At 42.3% G+C, this 18,119-nt stretch overlaps 1 protein-coding gene across 1 annotated transcript in view; it reads left to right on the forward strand.

The window, feature by feature from the left end:
* Positions 1 to 18,119, forward strand: part of ACOT13 (acyl-CoA thioesterase 13) — a 71,704-nt gene that overhangs the window by 29,209 nt on the left and 24,376 nt on the right. Inside the window, exon 2 of the mRNA XM_085607062.1 lies at positions 7,106 to 7,290. Coding sequence (XP_085463188.1) covers positions 7,106 to 7,290 — 185 coding nt within the window. The remainder of the gene's footprint in view (positions 1 to 7,105; positions 7,291 to 18,119) is intronic.

Below are 18,119 nucleotides of genomic sequence, written 5' to 3' on the forward strand. Positions count from 1 at the left end.
CAGCTGATGCCCATAAAATGTTTCAAAGGAACACTTCTAAATATTTCTGTGCTGTGAGTATTTTATTTAAATTTTTGGGTCAGCTACTTCGAGAGAGTCTCACAGGGGCATATAATGTCCAAGTATGTTTTTTTATGGTGGAGAAATACAAATGTTCCTGTGCTAGACATCTTTTTTTTTTTTTGGAGGAAGACACAGGGCAAGCATACATAACATGCCTTTTTCTATATGTATGCTTATCTAGTGTGAATTAGAAAGTGTGGTAAGTAGGGTTCTTACCTTTCTCAGAGAAATTTACCAGCCATTTATTCATGTTATGAACTTGTGTAAGGGCCTGGATCGAGTACTTGAATAAGAATTAAAAACAACTTTATTCATTTTAGGCCTGGTTAAAAAACATTTTCTGTTGGAGATTATACCTTGAAAAATATTAGAGAGAAAAGCTTTGGGTCAACCTCATTCAGCCACTGTTTTTTGCAATGTGTCATTCACATTTTGGGTCAGCCGGTCCACAGGCGTGTGTCGTATTTAATGTCCTCCTGCCATTCTATTTATATATGTGCCCACCAACAAAGTCCGTCCTTGGCAAAGTATGGACTATAAAGTAGCATGGCACTGCAATGGAAGACCATTGTATTGTCATTTTCTTATGCTAGCTGCTCATCGTTTGAACAATGCCAATTGCTGCACACTGTTAATAAGAGGTAAGAAAGGTCAATAGTCACAACCAAGTGGGAGCTGGCAGAGGGCCATTTATTTCCATCAAATCTCCTTCGGAAACTGGTATAACTGGGTTGGTTGGCCCTGTTGCCCATGCTATTGATTGTTCTTGCCTCTCATGAACAGCCTATCAGTATGTCAAACTACAGGTAAAAACAAGGAGCTAGCAGAAGACCTATGTAAACCCTCTGTAACCTCTAACAGGGCTGTGGAATTCCTATAGCCCGATGCCCAGGACATATTGTTTTGGGTCAAGGGCAACAAGTTTTCATGTGTATTTCGTCCTTGGGACAAGTAGTCCCAACCCCCTGCAGCACAAACCCTTTTGCTGCATGTTTGTAGTACCACATTATGGATCAGGGAAGTCACTGTCTGCAATTAAGGTAATATTTTTGTCCATATGTTAACGCTGTTCAAACTTGTATTTATGGTTCAATAAGTAAAAGCCTTTATTATAAGAGTGAGCGCTCTAAGTAAATGTTGTAAGCTCTGACTGCACAACTGACAGTGGTTCCAGTATAAAAATGTGTACACACGCTTTGAGAGTTTAGCAATATGAGGCTGTGTATAATGCTCCCAGAATGCTCTCTGATTTGATGCAAATATTTGCAGAAGATTGAAAGCAAGATTGATGATTCTTTGCTTTAAAAAATACTAATGTTCATTAAAAAAATGAAAGCAGGGAAAAAAAACATTCAGCTAAACTACTGTAAAATTACAGGTACCATTTCTTTGCAGTATCTTTTAGTGACATGTGTTGATGCATGCTAATATTTCCCAAAAATATTCATAATGGAAAATCATTGTAACCAGTTTCAATAAGATTATGGGAAATAAAAATAAGCAAGCATTGACAAAGCTAGTAGGTCTGAAATTGGTGGTCAGATTTTTAGTTTTGTCAATGGGTGACTTGTTTTGGCATGGTTTTTGTAAAACCTTATTGGTGTGGTAGCTGCCAGGCCCTCAACATTATAACCAACATTGACAAAAGCAAAAATTGTTTTTGGTCTCAAAAAGCACACACTGCCACTTTGTATGCCGATATGCTTCTTGTGAAAGAGCATAGTGCTGTCACTCACAGTGAAGCCAGCTGATACAGAGAGAGAGAGACAGAATTTTAAACACAAAGGGTCATGGTCCACGCCAGACCAAATCAGGGGCCCAATTATTAAAGAAAGTCTCAAAAATGCACCCATGGTATATGTCCTTGCATTAAGTGCAGCTATACGGCTTTCGTGAATTCACAAGAATTTACAGAAGTAGGACAAGAAATAGTACTCCTAGAAAATATTTGTGAACTGCATTTTACCATGAACAATATGCATGTGTAGAGTTGCTCATGAGAAAATCTGAGTGTTTGCAGGTTCACTTTCCCTCTAACCACTTTTTTCCCAACTCTGGGAGAAGGTTTACGTCTGCTATTGTCAGGAGTACATTTCCAACATTTCTCAGTATGGGAAAAGATCAGAGAAGAGTTGTTGAAAACCCTTAAAACATGCAAGTTAGTAGGTTTGAACAGCCTCAAAAGGACATTCTAACCCTGGAAGTATTGCTTACCACTACCTTCAGCCCCAGGGCTTGAAAAATCATAAAAATTGCACTAGACCTGCAGGTCCAGTAAGGTTAAACATCTACTCGACCTAAATGAAATGCACTTCACCTCTGACTCTGAAAGCTGAGCAAATGTGACAAGTTAACAAGGTTTAAACACAGTTTTATTGCTCATTCACTTTGTGAGCAATAAAGATGCCTTTAAATGTTGCTGTCTTGTCAGATTTGCTCTGCTTTCAGGGGCAGAGGTCAAGTGTCAGTTTGTCTTCCTACTCGCCAGAAAGGGCAAGTAGGACCTAAAAATAGCTCGTCCGTAATGAATCTGACTGGAAAATTCGAGCGGGCAAGTGGATTTTTCGAGCACTGGAGTATGTAGATCTGCGGAAACGTGGCAACATAAATGGATTGCAAGTATTTCAAACACTATTATGGTATGAGCTCTGTCATAATCAAAGAAGCTATATCAAAGTTCCTATATAATGAGATTGCTGCCATAACTTTTCGCCGCACTTCATGGCACCAAAAGGACAAGTGGATTTTGTTACAGGACAAGTAGATTTATGAAGCAACCTGCTCCATGGACAAGTAGATATTTTATTAAATTCCACACCCCTGCAGACTCTAGTGATAAAGTGAGAGGCCAGAAAATCAATTCTCTGAGGAGTTTATGGGGCATCTTTACTAAATTAGAAAGACTTCTGAAGAAGATGGTTATCAAAAAAGTTGTGTAAGCCCTGTAAATTGAAGAATAAAAACTGTGACACAGTATATCACGATTGAACCTACCCAAGAGAACGTCATGAATTTATTTTGAGCAATTTTTCTGCAATATGTATTTATCTTGTAAATGTAATATGTAAAAAGGATGAAATGTAGGCATGAACTGCCCCCACTGCTCTGTAATTGTTCTCCGAAACTATTTGCCTGGAGGGTACATGGTATCTAGTGGGTGGAAGTAGTTTAGGCCGTTAATCCTTGTCAAAACCCAACCTTCTTCAGTCCCTTAAGGCCTAGTACTTACTATTTACATCCTCTTGCCATGAAGCCTTTGGTATAGTACTACTCTCCACAGTATTTCAGTTTATATGGAGATTAAATACAAGCCAAGAGGTAAATTACTCCATCGAACTTTTCCATATAAGGCTGTCAAAAACTCAGTAATTGCAGATGTTATGTTTCATGTATACAGTAGTAGAGCACAAAACTCAGACACGATTTTGAAGCAACAGACAAGGTGGGATAAAAGGACAAGGGCAAGCAAACTCACACGGGTGCATATGGTGCACATGTGCAGGTTTACTAGTCTGGCACTGTTGGTATTCTCAGCACTTCTGTGTGCACCCTCCAGACTCATAAAGGAATCATTACATACATTGGCCTGTTATACCATTCCTCTTCCTACACAGGCCTTTTCCAGGTCCTGTGGACAAAGCCGGAAAGGCACCTTTCTGTCTCGAGTAAACACTTCTTGCTTAATCTTGGAAGTCTGATCAAGATTAATGCACAGAAACAAATTGTTTTATTGGAAATACTTGTAAGGTCTCATGTTTAGAAACGTACTTCATCTTGTAGTAGGCATGTGGAAATAATGGTTGCTTTTTAGGTTTTGCTTGCACAGTGTGCTGTTCTTGAGAATTCTCTTGTAAACAAAAAAAATCCTAAAACAGGCTTAAACTTCGTCCATTGGTTGGCTCCAACGCCACCGTGGTTTATTTGCTTCTTGTTTGTCAGAGCCTTCGCTTCCTCCTGGTGCTTCTCAGTGTGTCTGTGCTGTGAAGCCTGGACCAAGTAGAGCTTCCCGTCTGTGACCAGTGTTGTTCCACTGGCCATAGGCTCCTGCAAGCACTTTTTTTTCACTTTTGTGCCTGCACTCTTCTAGAGTTTGTAACTGGATTCCCCCACCCCCGCCGTCCGTTCTGTTTCCCCACCCTCCTTCAGCTGTCCATTGTTTCCCCACCTCTCCTCCCACTGCCTGCCCTGTTTACTTGCCCCCCTCCTCTTGCTGTCTGTTCTTACCAACCCCTACCCTCCTCCCGCTGTCCAGTCTCTTTACCCACCCCTCACCCTTCTGCCCATGTCCGTTCTGTTTACAACCCCCAGTCCTTCTCCCTCTGTCCATTCTTTGTTTGCCACCCTCCTCCCTCGTGTTGCTTGCCTCCCTCGCCCCCTGTGCTGTTTTAGTACATATTGCATAGCAGTGTAGGCTGCTGTGCAACATGGCCTTAAGGAAAAATAAGTGTTATAACGAGGTCAGCGCTGGTTACATCATACTGTTTTTTTTTTTTTACGTTAAGCCATGTTATACAGCAGCTCGTGCTGCTGTACCACATGAAAAAAACATTGACAAAGTCAATAGATCTCGCATAGGTGAAATCTATTGGCTTTGCCAATGCTTGTTATTATCCAGGAAGCAGTTATGAGGGAGAAATTCTATGTAAAATGTTTTGAAAATATATTTCTGTGCAGAACTGAGTCTCATGCACAATATTATCAATAAATTAAGCATGAGACCCATACCCTTTAGGTTTAACAATGTGTAAGCACCACTGTGTGGGAGCAGCAAGCGGATTGGGGGAGGGGAGTATCCAATTCATGCTAGACCAGGGTATGCCAACATTCAGGTAGAGCAGGAATTGTGTCCCATTCTAATGCTAGTCTAGTGCAGTCTCTCATGAATCGGTATCAGCTGTCCAGTGGACTGGCACAGCCAAAGTTAGGATGCCTAGCCTTCTTTTGTCCTTTTCTTACATTACATACATAGTAGGTAAGTCCTATCTTATAGCGAGACCAACAGGACTGCTCCGGAGAAATTGGCAGCATGTTCTGCACGTGTTACCCTAGTCTTTTATTGAGAGTTAGTGTTCAGTTAAAACTGCCCTCACTCAAACCATTGCTTACAAAGGACCAGTCTCTTTTGACTTTGCGGTGCAATGCCTTTGCTGTTTTAGAAGCTTGTCCTTGATAACAATTTTTGAAAAATGTAGTTAATTCTGATTTTTCTGCCTGCTTTACATCTGCCTGCTTGCAGGGAAAAAGCAAGCATTGTGAATCCTTTGGCTCAACATATGGGCTTGAATAAAACAGTGAATGATGCATAGCATGGTTAGCATGAGTACGCCCATTCTGTGATTTAAAATTATGAATGCAGTGTATGTTGAGGGCTATTCAGTTAACACCTTTAAGAACAATCTTGATGGTTTACATTTTTAGATATTGACTACAAACAACTTTAGCTGTCAGTTGGCCATGCCTATTTTTTTCCAATATATAGTGTCAGACCCTTGCTCATGGTTGGATATCTTTCTTGACTATCTCAGTTGTCTCCTATTGATTTGATGGGTTTCCTCCCATTATTCTTGTGTTTATATGTCCAGAAGCATTTCGGTCTCCCAGTATTTTGATTGTTTAACTTACTTGTATCCTTCCACTGCTGACGTTGCTTAAATGCAGGGAACTGTTTTATTCTTTTTGTCTGTGCACTCCATGGTAGTGCATTTATTTTGCTCTCTCCCTGTGCGCTGCTTCCCCCTTGACTTTCCTCATCTCTGTTTGCTTCCCATCCACCTCCCCTAGTTTGTCTGTTACTTTTCCCCCCCCCCCCTCCCCATATCATTTCTGTTTTTTTTTTTAAACACACCCTTGGCCTCCATTATTCCCTCCTTCCCTTGCTGCTGGTTACCTTCCTCCTCTATCTCTCAACCAGTTTTCCTTTATCTTGTGTTTTTTGGAGCCCCTGGCACCATCAGTGGCTATCCATCTTAAAATGTGTATGTACTGATTTCAAGATAGCTGCCCACAAATGCACATGCATGTGCTGTGGTCACAAAGAAAGAGGTCTGTAATTTTTTAAGAATTCCATTGAGGTTGCTGCCATGAATTTGTGCATCTACACGTCAGCCCACTTTTGAATGTGTTTGTTCAGATATGACTAATATGGCCACCGTTGATACGCATGCATCAATGGTGTACATCTCTGAATGGAGTTGTAAGGATTCTACAAACACATTTGAAGATGGCCTCTACTGATGCGTTTTTTTTAAACATTGGACAAGCCTATAGGATTCACTTCCAAGACCTGTTGGTTTTGTCAATGGTCGTTTATTGAACGTGTCTCCTCCTCCACTTTTAACTCCGAAGCCATTTTTAGTAGTGAAACGTCCTACCAATATAACTTTGAAGGATTCTCCTCTAACCACATGTATAATACGTAGCTGTATAGAAGCAATTCTACACAAACTCTGGATGTATTCCACACTATTCCTCACAAAACATCCAAAGAGAAGGAGATCTGGTGACAGAGATTATTTGATCTTCCAAATTGGATTTATTTCTGGCGCCAAGAATTAAAAAAAGCAGGACATAAGACCAGCATGTGAGCTATATTAGACTTATTCTGATTGCATTATGGGCATTTGATAATGAAGGGCGCCATTCATCTTAGATAGTGATAGGAGTAAGGCCAAATTGAAAATATAGATTTTCCTTTGCATATGTATCTTTTACAAAACGAATCTTAAATGAAAGATTAGTACAAACATAGCAGAAGGTATATTTTGTAATCATTTAAATGTACTGCCTGCTTTCGATAGTTTCGTGCTAAAGCAATAATATGTATCTGACAAAATTTCCAGTAAGACAAATTGTCCCTTAACAATAACGTCTTAGTTGATTAATTGGGAATGAACCATTTGCTGATTTTCCTAATGAAGGTGAAGTTGTTGAATAACCGCCACATTCGATTTATCTAATTCAGCTGATTGAAATATTTTGTAATGTGTTCTCCTTTGTTTCTTGAGCAGCCGCTGCATAAATGTATTAATTGTGTCCCAATTAGGTAGAACTTGTTTCTGCAAGTCCTGGAAAGGTTGTTTGTGAAATGAGAGTTGAAGAGGAACATACAAACAAACTCGGCACACTGCATGGTGGTATGACAGCCACTCTAATAGATGTAGTTTCAACAGCAGCGCTTGCGTTCACAGAAAGAGGAATTCCAGGGGTCAGTGTGGATATGAACATTACGTAAGTTTATTTTTGCAAAATTAATATTGGATAAGTAACTGCAAACTGCCCACCAACAGTTTGCTTTTTATTAGTACTGACATTACTGTTTAACAGTCCTAAATGCATTTTATGGTATTTCCAGCTACTGAACTGAACAAACTGATTAAGCTAACTTTTTTTATTTAAAAATTATAATATAGTTCAAAGAGGAAAATTATAATTCAACTGGTGGTATAAATCATCTATCTTTGGCCTATTTGGGTGCCCAAGGTGGGTTGTGGATTATGGGTTGAGGCACTGTTTTTGTTGTATGCCTTTTTTTTTTTCTTCACTGTTTATCCACTTTGCTCCGTGGTCCTTCCTCTCTACACTGCACACACCTGACAGACTGTGGACTCCCCCTGCGTTCCCCATGTCTCTCAATGGCATCAGTTAAATGCTTAACTTGAAACATTAGGGGCATGAATGACAGACGGAAGGCACGACAAGTCTTTTCGTATTTACAACGAAATAAAATCGATATCGGCTTGCTGCAGGAGATAATTTTGACAGACTCAACATAGACGTGATTAAGGGCAAAATGGATTGTTGAGCAGCATGCAGGCTGCTACTTGAATTATGCTCAGAAAGCTGCACTAGTGTACGCGTTGCGCACTTCTCAGTCCACAGGGGCGCTTTGTCATTCTGGCAGTGATTTTATGTGGAAACCCATTGAGACTACTGTCAGTGTATTGCCCCAATACGGATGATTCCCCTCTTTTTTGCAGAGGTCTGGCACCTACTGGGGTCGATGGGCCTGGGGCTGTGGGGGCTTTAATGTCTTACTTGACAATAGTGCAAATAGATCTAGCGAGACACGCTGCCTGCACCCACAAGCCTCTGCACTACTGCATAGCATTATCACTGGCAATAGCCTTACAGCTATCTGGTGCCCTCGCCACATTCACAGCTTTGAGGGAACATGCATAACATCCGTACACAATACTTCCAGAATCGACTTCTGGTTGGCCACCAGAGATGTTTCCTGGACGACTGATGTCCAGCATCTCCTACAAACGTTACCCAACCACGCCCCAGTTCTTTTGGAGCTCCACCCACCTGGCACAGCCCAGCGTGCGTTTTCTTGGGGACTGCCCCTGGTGCATTGCAGGACCAGGTATTCTGAAGTGAAGTTTGGGAGGCCATCATAGAATATTTTGAACATAACTCGCAGTCGGTTGACTCCATTTATCAACCCTGTAGGAGGCCTTTAAGGTGGTCATTAGTGGGGTTTGCATTGCCAAACAGGCTGGGGTGCTTAAGACACTAGGGGTGGACCTGTCCAGACTGGAGGCTGAGATTCGCACTTTAGAACTCCATTATTTTGAATCGTGCAAGCAGCACTTCGGAAGACGCACTATCTTTGAAAGGAGGCTCGTGCTCTGTGGTACGGGGAAAGGGACAGGGCGGGCAAAACCTTGGCTGGGCTACTGCGCAAACCCTGGGTAAGCGGCTATGTGGTCGCACTGCTGGACGATCACCACAATATACAGGTAGGCAATTATGCCATACAGTGTACCAATGTGAGCTTTTATACTGATCTATACTACTTCTCCCATCATTCATCCCCATGGACTTGACACCCTATCTGGACTCGGTACAACTGCTCTGGCTGGAAGAGGGCCATCGCCTCTTCCTCAATGAACCACTCACAGTAGAAAAAAATGTTCATGTTATTTGGGGTTTGCCTGGGATAAAGCATCTAGCCTCACCGCTTCCTTTTATAAGGATTTTGCACCTCTCCTTGCTCCACACCTCCTTGATATTTACGAGGAGTCTGTCCATACTGGTGCACTCCCTCCTTCTCTGTGCGAGGCCTTCATAGTAACTTTCTTGAAATAAGGACGCTCGGTGCTGTGCTTCTTAAAGGCTGATCGCCATCAAAAATATTGCAAAGAAAATCCTCACGAAGCTGATTGCCGCGCGGCTCCTCCCCATCTAGTCACTCGTGATCCGACCGGACCAGTTGAGCTCTGTGCTTGGCAGGTCGATGGCTCAGTACCTCCTAATGTGGCTCCCTGCCAAACTGCTTTGCCAATGTGGGATGAGGCCCTAGCCTCTTGTCTAGTTAGGCGCATTGCTGTTAGAAACCTATTTACTACCCATTAACATGCCCACTGAGCACCATGTTAGTTTTTTCTTCACCTGTAATCCCTTGCCTTTCTCTATTCCACCCCCCCCCCCCCCACTTCCCTCCATTCCACATACTTACCCGATGCATTTTAGTGATTTGGGGTTTATCTGTCGACCAATTTCACAATATATTTTAGACCAAAATGCATACTACCCTGTAGTTATGCTGTAACTGTCTAATGTGAAATTCAATAGGTAAAAAAATTGTCGATTAACTCTGTACGTCCGAGCCAAGCAGTGTCCCCTACTGCTAGAAAGACCCTGCTAGCAGAGGACACTGTTCACCTTCACTGATCTCATTTGATAAATGATTACTGGATGCTAACGCCGATTACTGCCTGGCAGCCATTGCTGTACCCTCATTTTCATTTAAAATATTTTCTTAATATTTTTGGAAAACATGGCAAATACAAAATGAATTACAATATCAGTAGATAATATATGAGAAAATAACCTAAAAATATAGAAAAATATCATCACGTCTTGCAAATGTAAAATTATGTTTTCAGCAGATATGTACATTATTTTCATCCTTACCTTTATTGCCTCTGTGCTTTAAATCATTTGCCTCAAGCCCTGGCATTTAATCCTCAATTTAGAATTTGGCGTAAATATCTTTTACGCCAGGTTTTATGGATTCCCTAATAACCCATTCACCTGTGGGTCATCTCCACTTCCTGGGCAGCCCCTTATATCACCACTTAAAGGAGTAAGACATCAGGACTTGCTTGGAACTCTCCCGAATTTTGCCCATTTTAGGAAAAGGCGTGTCTGGTGGCTCCCAACCTCCGAATATAGTTGTGTGTGATGGAAGTGTCTGCATTTAAAATTAATATGCTGTTTAATGGACAGACTGTCCTAGTAGCAGCATTGTGATTAATTTGAAGATTTTGCTCCGAATTTTATATTTGTTGTTAGGTATTGAGAATTGCTTGTAGGGTAGCTCACGAGTGGGTTCCAACCATGCTTTTCTTTTTTTTTAACTGTTCATTCTAGTTTAAAACTCCCAGATTATATTATAACACGTAATTAAAGTAATTGCAATACATTGTCAGAAATGTATTGTTTCGTCCACACTTTTCATACTACATGTATTGCCTGCCTTTTTGGGCATATTACCTCAGTCCAGAGACTTGCATCATAGTACTCCGCAAAAAAACATATCCTCATCAGAACATTATCAGCTCCATCAAGCAACTTGTATGATCTGACATTCGCTATGTGCCACCCGTGCATCCATTTTCACAATACATATTCCAAAGCATTTCTCATTGGCTCCTACACCCTTTTCCACTTTACAGACAAACCCTACCTTCACAGATGTTTTTCTCTATTCCCATGAGCAACTCGATTCCCTGCGACTACTCTTCAGTATTTGTGGCCTCCTAGGCAGCAATAAGCCTAGGGCATAGAACATCTTGTATCTGGCCAGGTCGTCCTGTCTCACTCCCCAAGGTTGGCCAGCTGTGGACTGAGGCTTAACTGTCGACCAAATATGTACAGTAATTCTGCATGCACTTTCATCCAGAGTTCTTGAATAGCTATACATCCCCGTATAGTATGAAAAAAGGAGCACAACTCCTGTTCACAACCCCACAACAGGGCCCATCTGAAACAATTTAGCAATGTGGTAATATACTTTATGAACGTTCTTGAATTAAATCATTGTCAAGTTTTATTGTACAGCGACTTTTGCTGTGGTGAGCTAATGCATCTTTATGATCTGTATCTTTCAGTGCACACAAGTCTTTCATCCATATCTGTTTTAGGGTATCTATTTGACCCTTTGTATTTTAAAAACTGTGTTATAAATCTTTGAGGTTGGCATAGCAGAGTGCCGTCTCCCTACTTCTATTGCATGCTCATCCCATGAACCTTGTTGCCTTCTTCCAAATTTCAATCTCCATAGCTGTTGCTGGTGGGAGACATCTTTGGTTCCCCCTCTCAATCAACATTGAGCTGGTATGTTAAGCTTCCCATAGCGATTTGATCCAATCAAAGCGTGGGTTCCTCTAATGGAAAATATGCCAGTTCATTTACCTGTACCACCTGGCCACCCATTATTACCCTTTCAAGGCAAGAAGATATATACCTGTGTCACCAGTAGGGGTGGGCGGAATTTGCGTAATCGCGTTACGCAAATCTCCGCGAAACGGTAAAAAATCTCCGCGAACATGCAGAATTTCCGCGAACACGCGGAATTGCATGTTCGCGATGCTTTTTTCCTGTTCACAGTTGCTGTTTGCGTGCTCGGGGAGAAATATCTCGCGAACACGCATTGTGAGAACGCGAACAAGAAAAATTTTCGCGAAGTCGCGGAAGGCAGAATTTTGGGCAATTTCGCGTTCTCCGCGGAACCCGAAATTCCGCAAATTCCGCGAGCGGAATGGAATTTACCGCCCAGGCCTAGTCACCAGTTGGAATAACTTCAGCAAGGATATTTGAAAGGCCTATGAAATCCATACTAGGGTACAAATATAGCATCCACTTTCTTAAAATATGTGTCAAGTACCCAATCTTGTATATTTTGTAAGGTGGAAAGAAATCTAATTAGTGAAATCACTTTGTAGAAGGCAGTTCTTTCCAAAATAAACAAAGGGAGTGCACACTAGTGCGAGATATTTTTTATTTTATTTTATCCAAGAGTACACACATTTCTTTCTGTAATCTGTCCCCAAGTACACCTAACCCATTAAATGTTGAGTCATGTCTCGTCCAGCATTCGGGGGCAGGGCAACAAGAATTGGTGAGAGGGGAAAGCAATGCCACATGCCGCCCTGCAATTCACAAATGCAGTACACTGTCTGATTAACTTTTAACTATTGTTGTAGCCTTTGAATACACCAATGCTATCCGTGGCAAGAACATCTGACAGGTACCAAGCGCAAGCGGTATCTTAAAAAAAAAGTGCCCGTGTAATGAATCAAAAGCTTTCTCGTTTTCCAAGGCCCATATCGCGAGAAGGCCCTTCATGTTAGTGGATTCATGAGGACCGCTATCCAGACAGTGCAGGTCCAGTCTGTAACCTGGGTTTCTTGGAGCCCAATTGGTCTGAGTGAATCACCCTTGCTGAAATGGGCAGCAACAGATTTGAAGGTAGTCTTGCCAAAATCCCTGTCTCCACGTTAATCCACAAAATAGACCTGTAAATCTGCAACGCAGTCACCGGCTTGTCTAATTTAAATATCGGTGTGTTAATATCTCGGTTAATATCTCTCAACAAGACCCCATGAGACTTCGCACGTTCATGAAGCACCAGTAATATCTGACTCTCAATTTCTTTTAAAAATCCACTTGCACTCTATCCATTCGGGATATTACTTGCCTGAAACAGTGCAATTTGTGTGTTGATTGCCTCCATCAGTATACTCTCTTCTAGCCTTAAGCAATCACACTCAGATCTTCTGCGATAAAGGAGTCCATGTCCATTTCGCTGGACATGGACTCCTAGGAGTAGTAGTGGTGGTGTTGAGTCCAGAATGGTATTCTCAAAACACCACTCCCTTTAATTGATTATCCTTTACTAAAATTTCCCTGATTCTTTAATTTGGCTTATTCATCCTCCAGCTTCTTCAAACGTGCTCAACCATGATAACGTTACCCTGCTCTTAAAATCTCTGCTGTTTGCTGAGATGGTGTTGTTTGGCAGTATTCACCCTACATCAGTGTATTTGCTTTCAAACTTTTTAGGGATTGATTACATGTGGGAGACAGCCCTGACAATAGCTTCCTCTAAGCCCTTGGTTTACTTAGTTCTCTGTTTTTACTTGGATACAATCTGGGATCCTTGCCCCAGAGTATCGTTTATGTGCCTCCCCGATGACGACCAAGAGCCTACTGAGCCCCTGTTAAGTGTAAAATAAGGAATGTCATATGGCAAAGGTGCTCCATCACATCCCCACATCTTCTGGTTTCCATGAGTATAAGTGCCATGGGCCCACTATGTTTCAACAAAAGACCGAAATGCCATAATCAAACGTGAGTGGTCAGAAATCAGAAAGTCCGCGTTTTCTATTGGAAGAGTCTCATTAGCGATGTAAATAATCAATTAATGCAGAAGTATTTGGTGTGAGCACCTAAGTAAAAAGAGTAATGATTGCCTTGTGCGTGCGTAAATTTCCTCATGTCCCTCGAATTCATCACTGTGCTCAATTTGTCCAGACCTGTGGATCTGGAATCTGGCTTCATTGCTTGTGCCCGATCCACTCCAAAGAATGTGAAACCATCCTTGACTCCCTCACCACCAATAATTATAATTCTGTTGCCTCAGTTAGGAGATGCCCAATATCTTACAAAGACACAGCCTGAAATTTGGGCGGAGCATATACATATAATACAGTCATAGTGTCTCGTCCCATTTGAACCTTGATCTTAACATAAGATATTCCTCAGGATCTGACTATGTTTTTGTCACCTGAAAGAGAACCAATTTATGTGAATAGATCAGAAGACCTTTGGGTCCTCTTGTAACCCCTGCATACACCATCAATATGCATTTTGTCTTGCCGATACATTGGTATTCATTCCCCAATAAATGATTCTCTTGAAGCAGAAAGGCTTGGGTTAATATGTGAGGTGAAACTGGGTGACCAAAACTTGCTTAATTTTATTTTTATGGATAGTAACGTTCCATAATAACACAGTGTTGGCAATGCAGCATCTCATCTACTTTCAGCCCATCATCCCAGTACATTTTAGTAAGAGCTTTAGCATAACAGCCAGTCCCATCAGGCATGGAAATTTAGACTGTTCTTTCACTCACAGAGTGTATCAGACTGTTCTTTCACTCACAGTGTGTATCTGCAATCATAAATTCGAAATTCAGATTTCCCCACAAAATCTTCTCTCCCCACACTATTGCATGGAGGATTCCAAACTGCATGCCACAAATGTATGAGGTAGCTGTTGGCCCAACATCCCAACTATTCAACTATAACACTAGGCATACACCAGTAATAACTGTATCATGAGAACAAATAATTGCTAATGAGGGATGCTACACAAAACTCCAGCAAAAAAAGTAAATCGAGGTCAGGACTTTAATAGACCTTAGAAAAAATCTTTAAGTGGTGCATCTCGTTTTCCCACACTTGACACACCGCCATCATGCCCGGTGCTAGAAAGAGAGCTGCTGGGTCTTTCTCCCTTACATTCTCAGTAATTAAAAAAAAAAAAAAACTCTAGTGCAACTTAAATAAATGATTTCAGATGAATCCAGGTTTCATTATGTCGTCTGTCAAGGGGGTTACCACAGGGTCCCCGTGAACTTGGCTTCCTTTCTTGTAAATCAGCATCAATGTTAATCTATTGAGTGTCTGTATCACTTCCAGTTCTGGGAGCCTTGTTATTTCGCATCACCTCTGCCAAGTCAATCATCCCTAGCTCTTCTATCTTTGTCTGCTGTTTAGTAATCTTCCATGGGCCCCAAGTCCATTTCCTGGTGCCAGGGTGTTTGCTGTCCCCGTGAGATGGAGTGCCAGCCTGCACTCCTTTCTGTGCCGCCCGTTCTTCTGTATAATCCATGCTGCCAGAGTTAATCAAAAACAGTTGACTTCCCTTTGACCCTAATTTCAGTTTTGTGGGGAAGAGTAACATATTTAGGGTGCAGGTTCCTTAGCGTCCATTTCAATCTGTGAAGAACAGTTGTTGTTGCTGCACCGCCAGTGTGCAGTCTCTAAACAATCAATCATTGTTCACCATCGTTCCAAAATGAGCCGTTCTGCCTGGCCCTGATGGCCTTGGAAGGGATCTTGGGAGAGTGGGGACCGAAGGCCACTGGCACTAATGTAAGGTACCAACACACTTAATATATCTTTAAAGTTAGGCACTTCGCAGCTGAAAAAACTAGATGTGTTTAATGCCCGTTACCTGGCACCAGGAAGTGGTATGTAAGTTCCTCCGGTGGAAATGTAGTTACCGCAACATCTACTTCGTTGCTCCCTGCGTGACTCTGACAGACACAGTGCACAAGGCTAACATCCGAGTCCTTCATGCAAGGGATACAATAAAGAAAATACATTAAAAAAACTTACACAGACAGAGGACAAAAGCTACTTCATCCAGAGCTGAACAAGTGACTTGGAGCAGTTACTGTCATTCAGCCTCGGCCCGTGCAGGTAAGAGCGGTGGTGCCGTGGGTGGGGGGGGGGGGGGGGGGGGGGGGGGGGGGAGGGGATTTCGACAGACGATGAGGGAAAATTATTTATTTTTAATTTTCCTTCGCCATCGTAACTCCCTACCGCTCTTACCTGCACAGACAGCGGCTGTTGACAGTGACATCTAAGAGGTTAAGAGCTACAATAGAAACAAACGGAAAAGTGATGGATGGAATGAGTGACTTAATCTCAGCCACTGTCAGAGGTGTGGTATTTTGTTATCAGCTGACGACTGGGACATGAATTTCCTATCTGGAATAAGAGATCTAAGGGCCAGATGTACGACCCTTTCATTTAGCGCCTTGCAATTTGCGAGTCGCAAATGTCGAGGCGCTAAATGAAATTTACAACAGTGTTATTACACTGTTTTGCGATTACCAATGTGGTCGCAAATTGAGAGGCTCATTAATATTAATGAGCCTCTCATAATTAATTTGTGAGCCCATTGAGAATGCCAGCCCTCCCAGGGATAGTAGCCTGCTGGGCTCAGCAGACCACCATGTCTGGAACTGTTTTTCAATGTAACGTTTTCGTTTCACTTTTTAAGGTCAGGCAGTGGTCCCTGGGACCACTGCCTGCCCTTAAAAAATATTTTTAAAGACCGTCACAAAGTGGAAGGGGTTCCCAGGGACCCCTTCAAAATTGCGACTGCATTACGACCCTCTTGAAAAGGGTGGTAATTTGCGAGTGTTTTGCAACCGCAATTACGGTCACAAAACATTCACACATTGCATTGCGGACGCAATTAGGAAGGGAACGCCCCTTCCTAATTGCAACTCACAATTCCTAAATAGCGAGTCGCAAATAAATTGCGACTCGCTATTTAGGAATTGTATATGGCCAACAGTGATTTTGCATGCGCAAACGGGTTCGCAAATCTGTTTGCGCATGCAAAATCACGTCGTACATCTGGCCCTAAACGTCTGTTTAGTCATTGGAACATGTAGACGTTTACTTTTACCCTCCTGCTTCTAATATATACTATTTTTATTAGATTGTAATCTGAAATACTTGTTTAATGCGCCTCGTCCGCTGTAATTATGGCATCCAAGTTAAGCAGATCATTTGTGGCACCCGCAGGGTGATTGAAGTGGCACAGAGCAATGAGACAATCGGTGGCAGTCCCTGGGACCAATGGTGGTGGAAGGAGTCAGAGGATCAAAGTGACCCAAAATGTGCCGCTCTCTCTCAGCTGATGGTCAGGCATGGTTCCCGATTGAAGAGCGTTCTTTAAAATGCTTTGTGGTCCTTTACCAATTTGTCCCAAGAGTGCTGCCGAGGAGGCCCCTCTCTGGGAGTTCCTTGATATTGTTCCAATCTCCTAATGTTACCCCCAATTCAACACCTTTTTCTCCCGCCTGTTTGCCTGTTTTTCACTGTCAGCCAGGAACCATCTGGTTGAATTCCTGGACTCCCAAGGGATAAGCAAAATGCACTTTGTGCCTCACTTCAAGCCTACCGTACCTTGGATTTCCAGTCCCTGGCTACACCAGAGCCTACAATGTGAAGGCATTAGTAGACTCCATAGACTCCTGCAGCCATCTGACTTGTAACAGTTCACTTGGGTTGGCCAACCGTACCTCATTTTTTTAGGGATGTCCTATAGTCATGGCTCCTGCCCACTGCCTGCACGGAGGCACTGCAGGGCTCCCACTGTCCTGCATTTTCATTCCATGTAATTTTTGACCCTCTTAGAGGACAACCAATTCACATTTTTCCAGCCTTGTATGAGCTGTGAAATAGGTATGTGTTGGTGGCTTAGGGGCAAAAACTTCAGCGCCGGACTGGCCCTACACAAGACAACTTAAGGAGCATGTTCTTCTGTTGAGATGCAGATCCATCCACTTTGTCATAAACAGCCCTAAATGTGTTAATGAATGCTGTGCTGGGGACCTGTCCTGTGAGTATAATGTTGATATTTATTTCTTCCATTAAGCCTGTTTAAAAGTGGTGATATAGTGTCAGCTCAGTAGAGAGATATAGGAAGAGTATGATTTGCTCAGGATGACACAGTTAGTTAAGTAGTAGATCTGAGGTTGCTCCACCTTGCAATCTGGGGCAAAGGATATAAACATACCGCTATATTGCATATTGGTAAATATACTCTGAGACTGAGCACTTCTCTCCTCCACCAGGTAATATCCAGTCTTTGTTTTACCAACACGTGTACTGGTAGCTTTTACAGTGATTCTAAATTCTCCCAGTCTTGCCATAAGGAGAGCAGAGAAATATGTTCAAAAATTGGTTGCTGTTAGACCTGGCACCTTGGCGTGAGTCTCCCTTCCACTTTTTGTCGCTGGTGTTGGCCGCTCAGAGCACTGTGCCACTGCCAACCAGTGCCACAGTGCAAGTGCTCCCTATGTAAAATGTATATGTTGGTTGGATTCCATGATTGGCTTATTTGGTTTACTATCAGACCACAGTAAAGTGCACCAGGAGTGCCAGGGCTTGTAAATACAAATACCGCTGGTGGGCTCGCAGCACTGGTTGTGCCACCCACAGAAGCAGCCTGGTAAAATA

The sequence above is a fragment of the Triturus cristatus genome, chromosome 5_2 (genome assembly GCF_964204655.1).
Source record: "Triturus cristatus chromosome 5_2, aTriCri1.1, whole genome shotgun sequence".
NCBI lineage: Eukaryota > Metazoa > Chordata > Amphibia > Caudata > Salamandridae > Triturus > Triturus cristatus.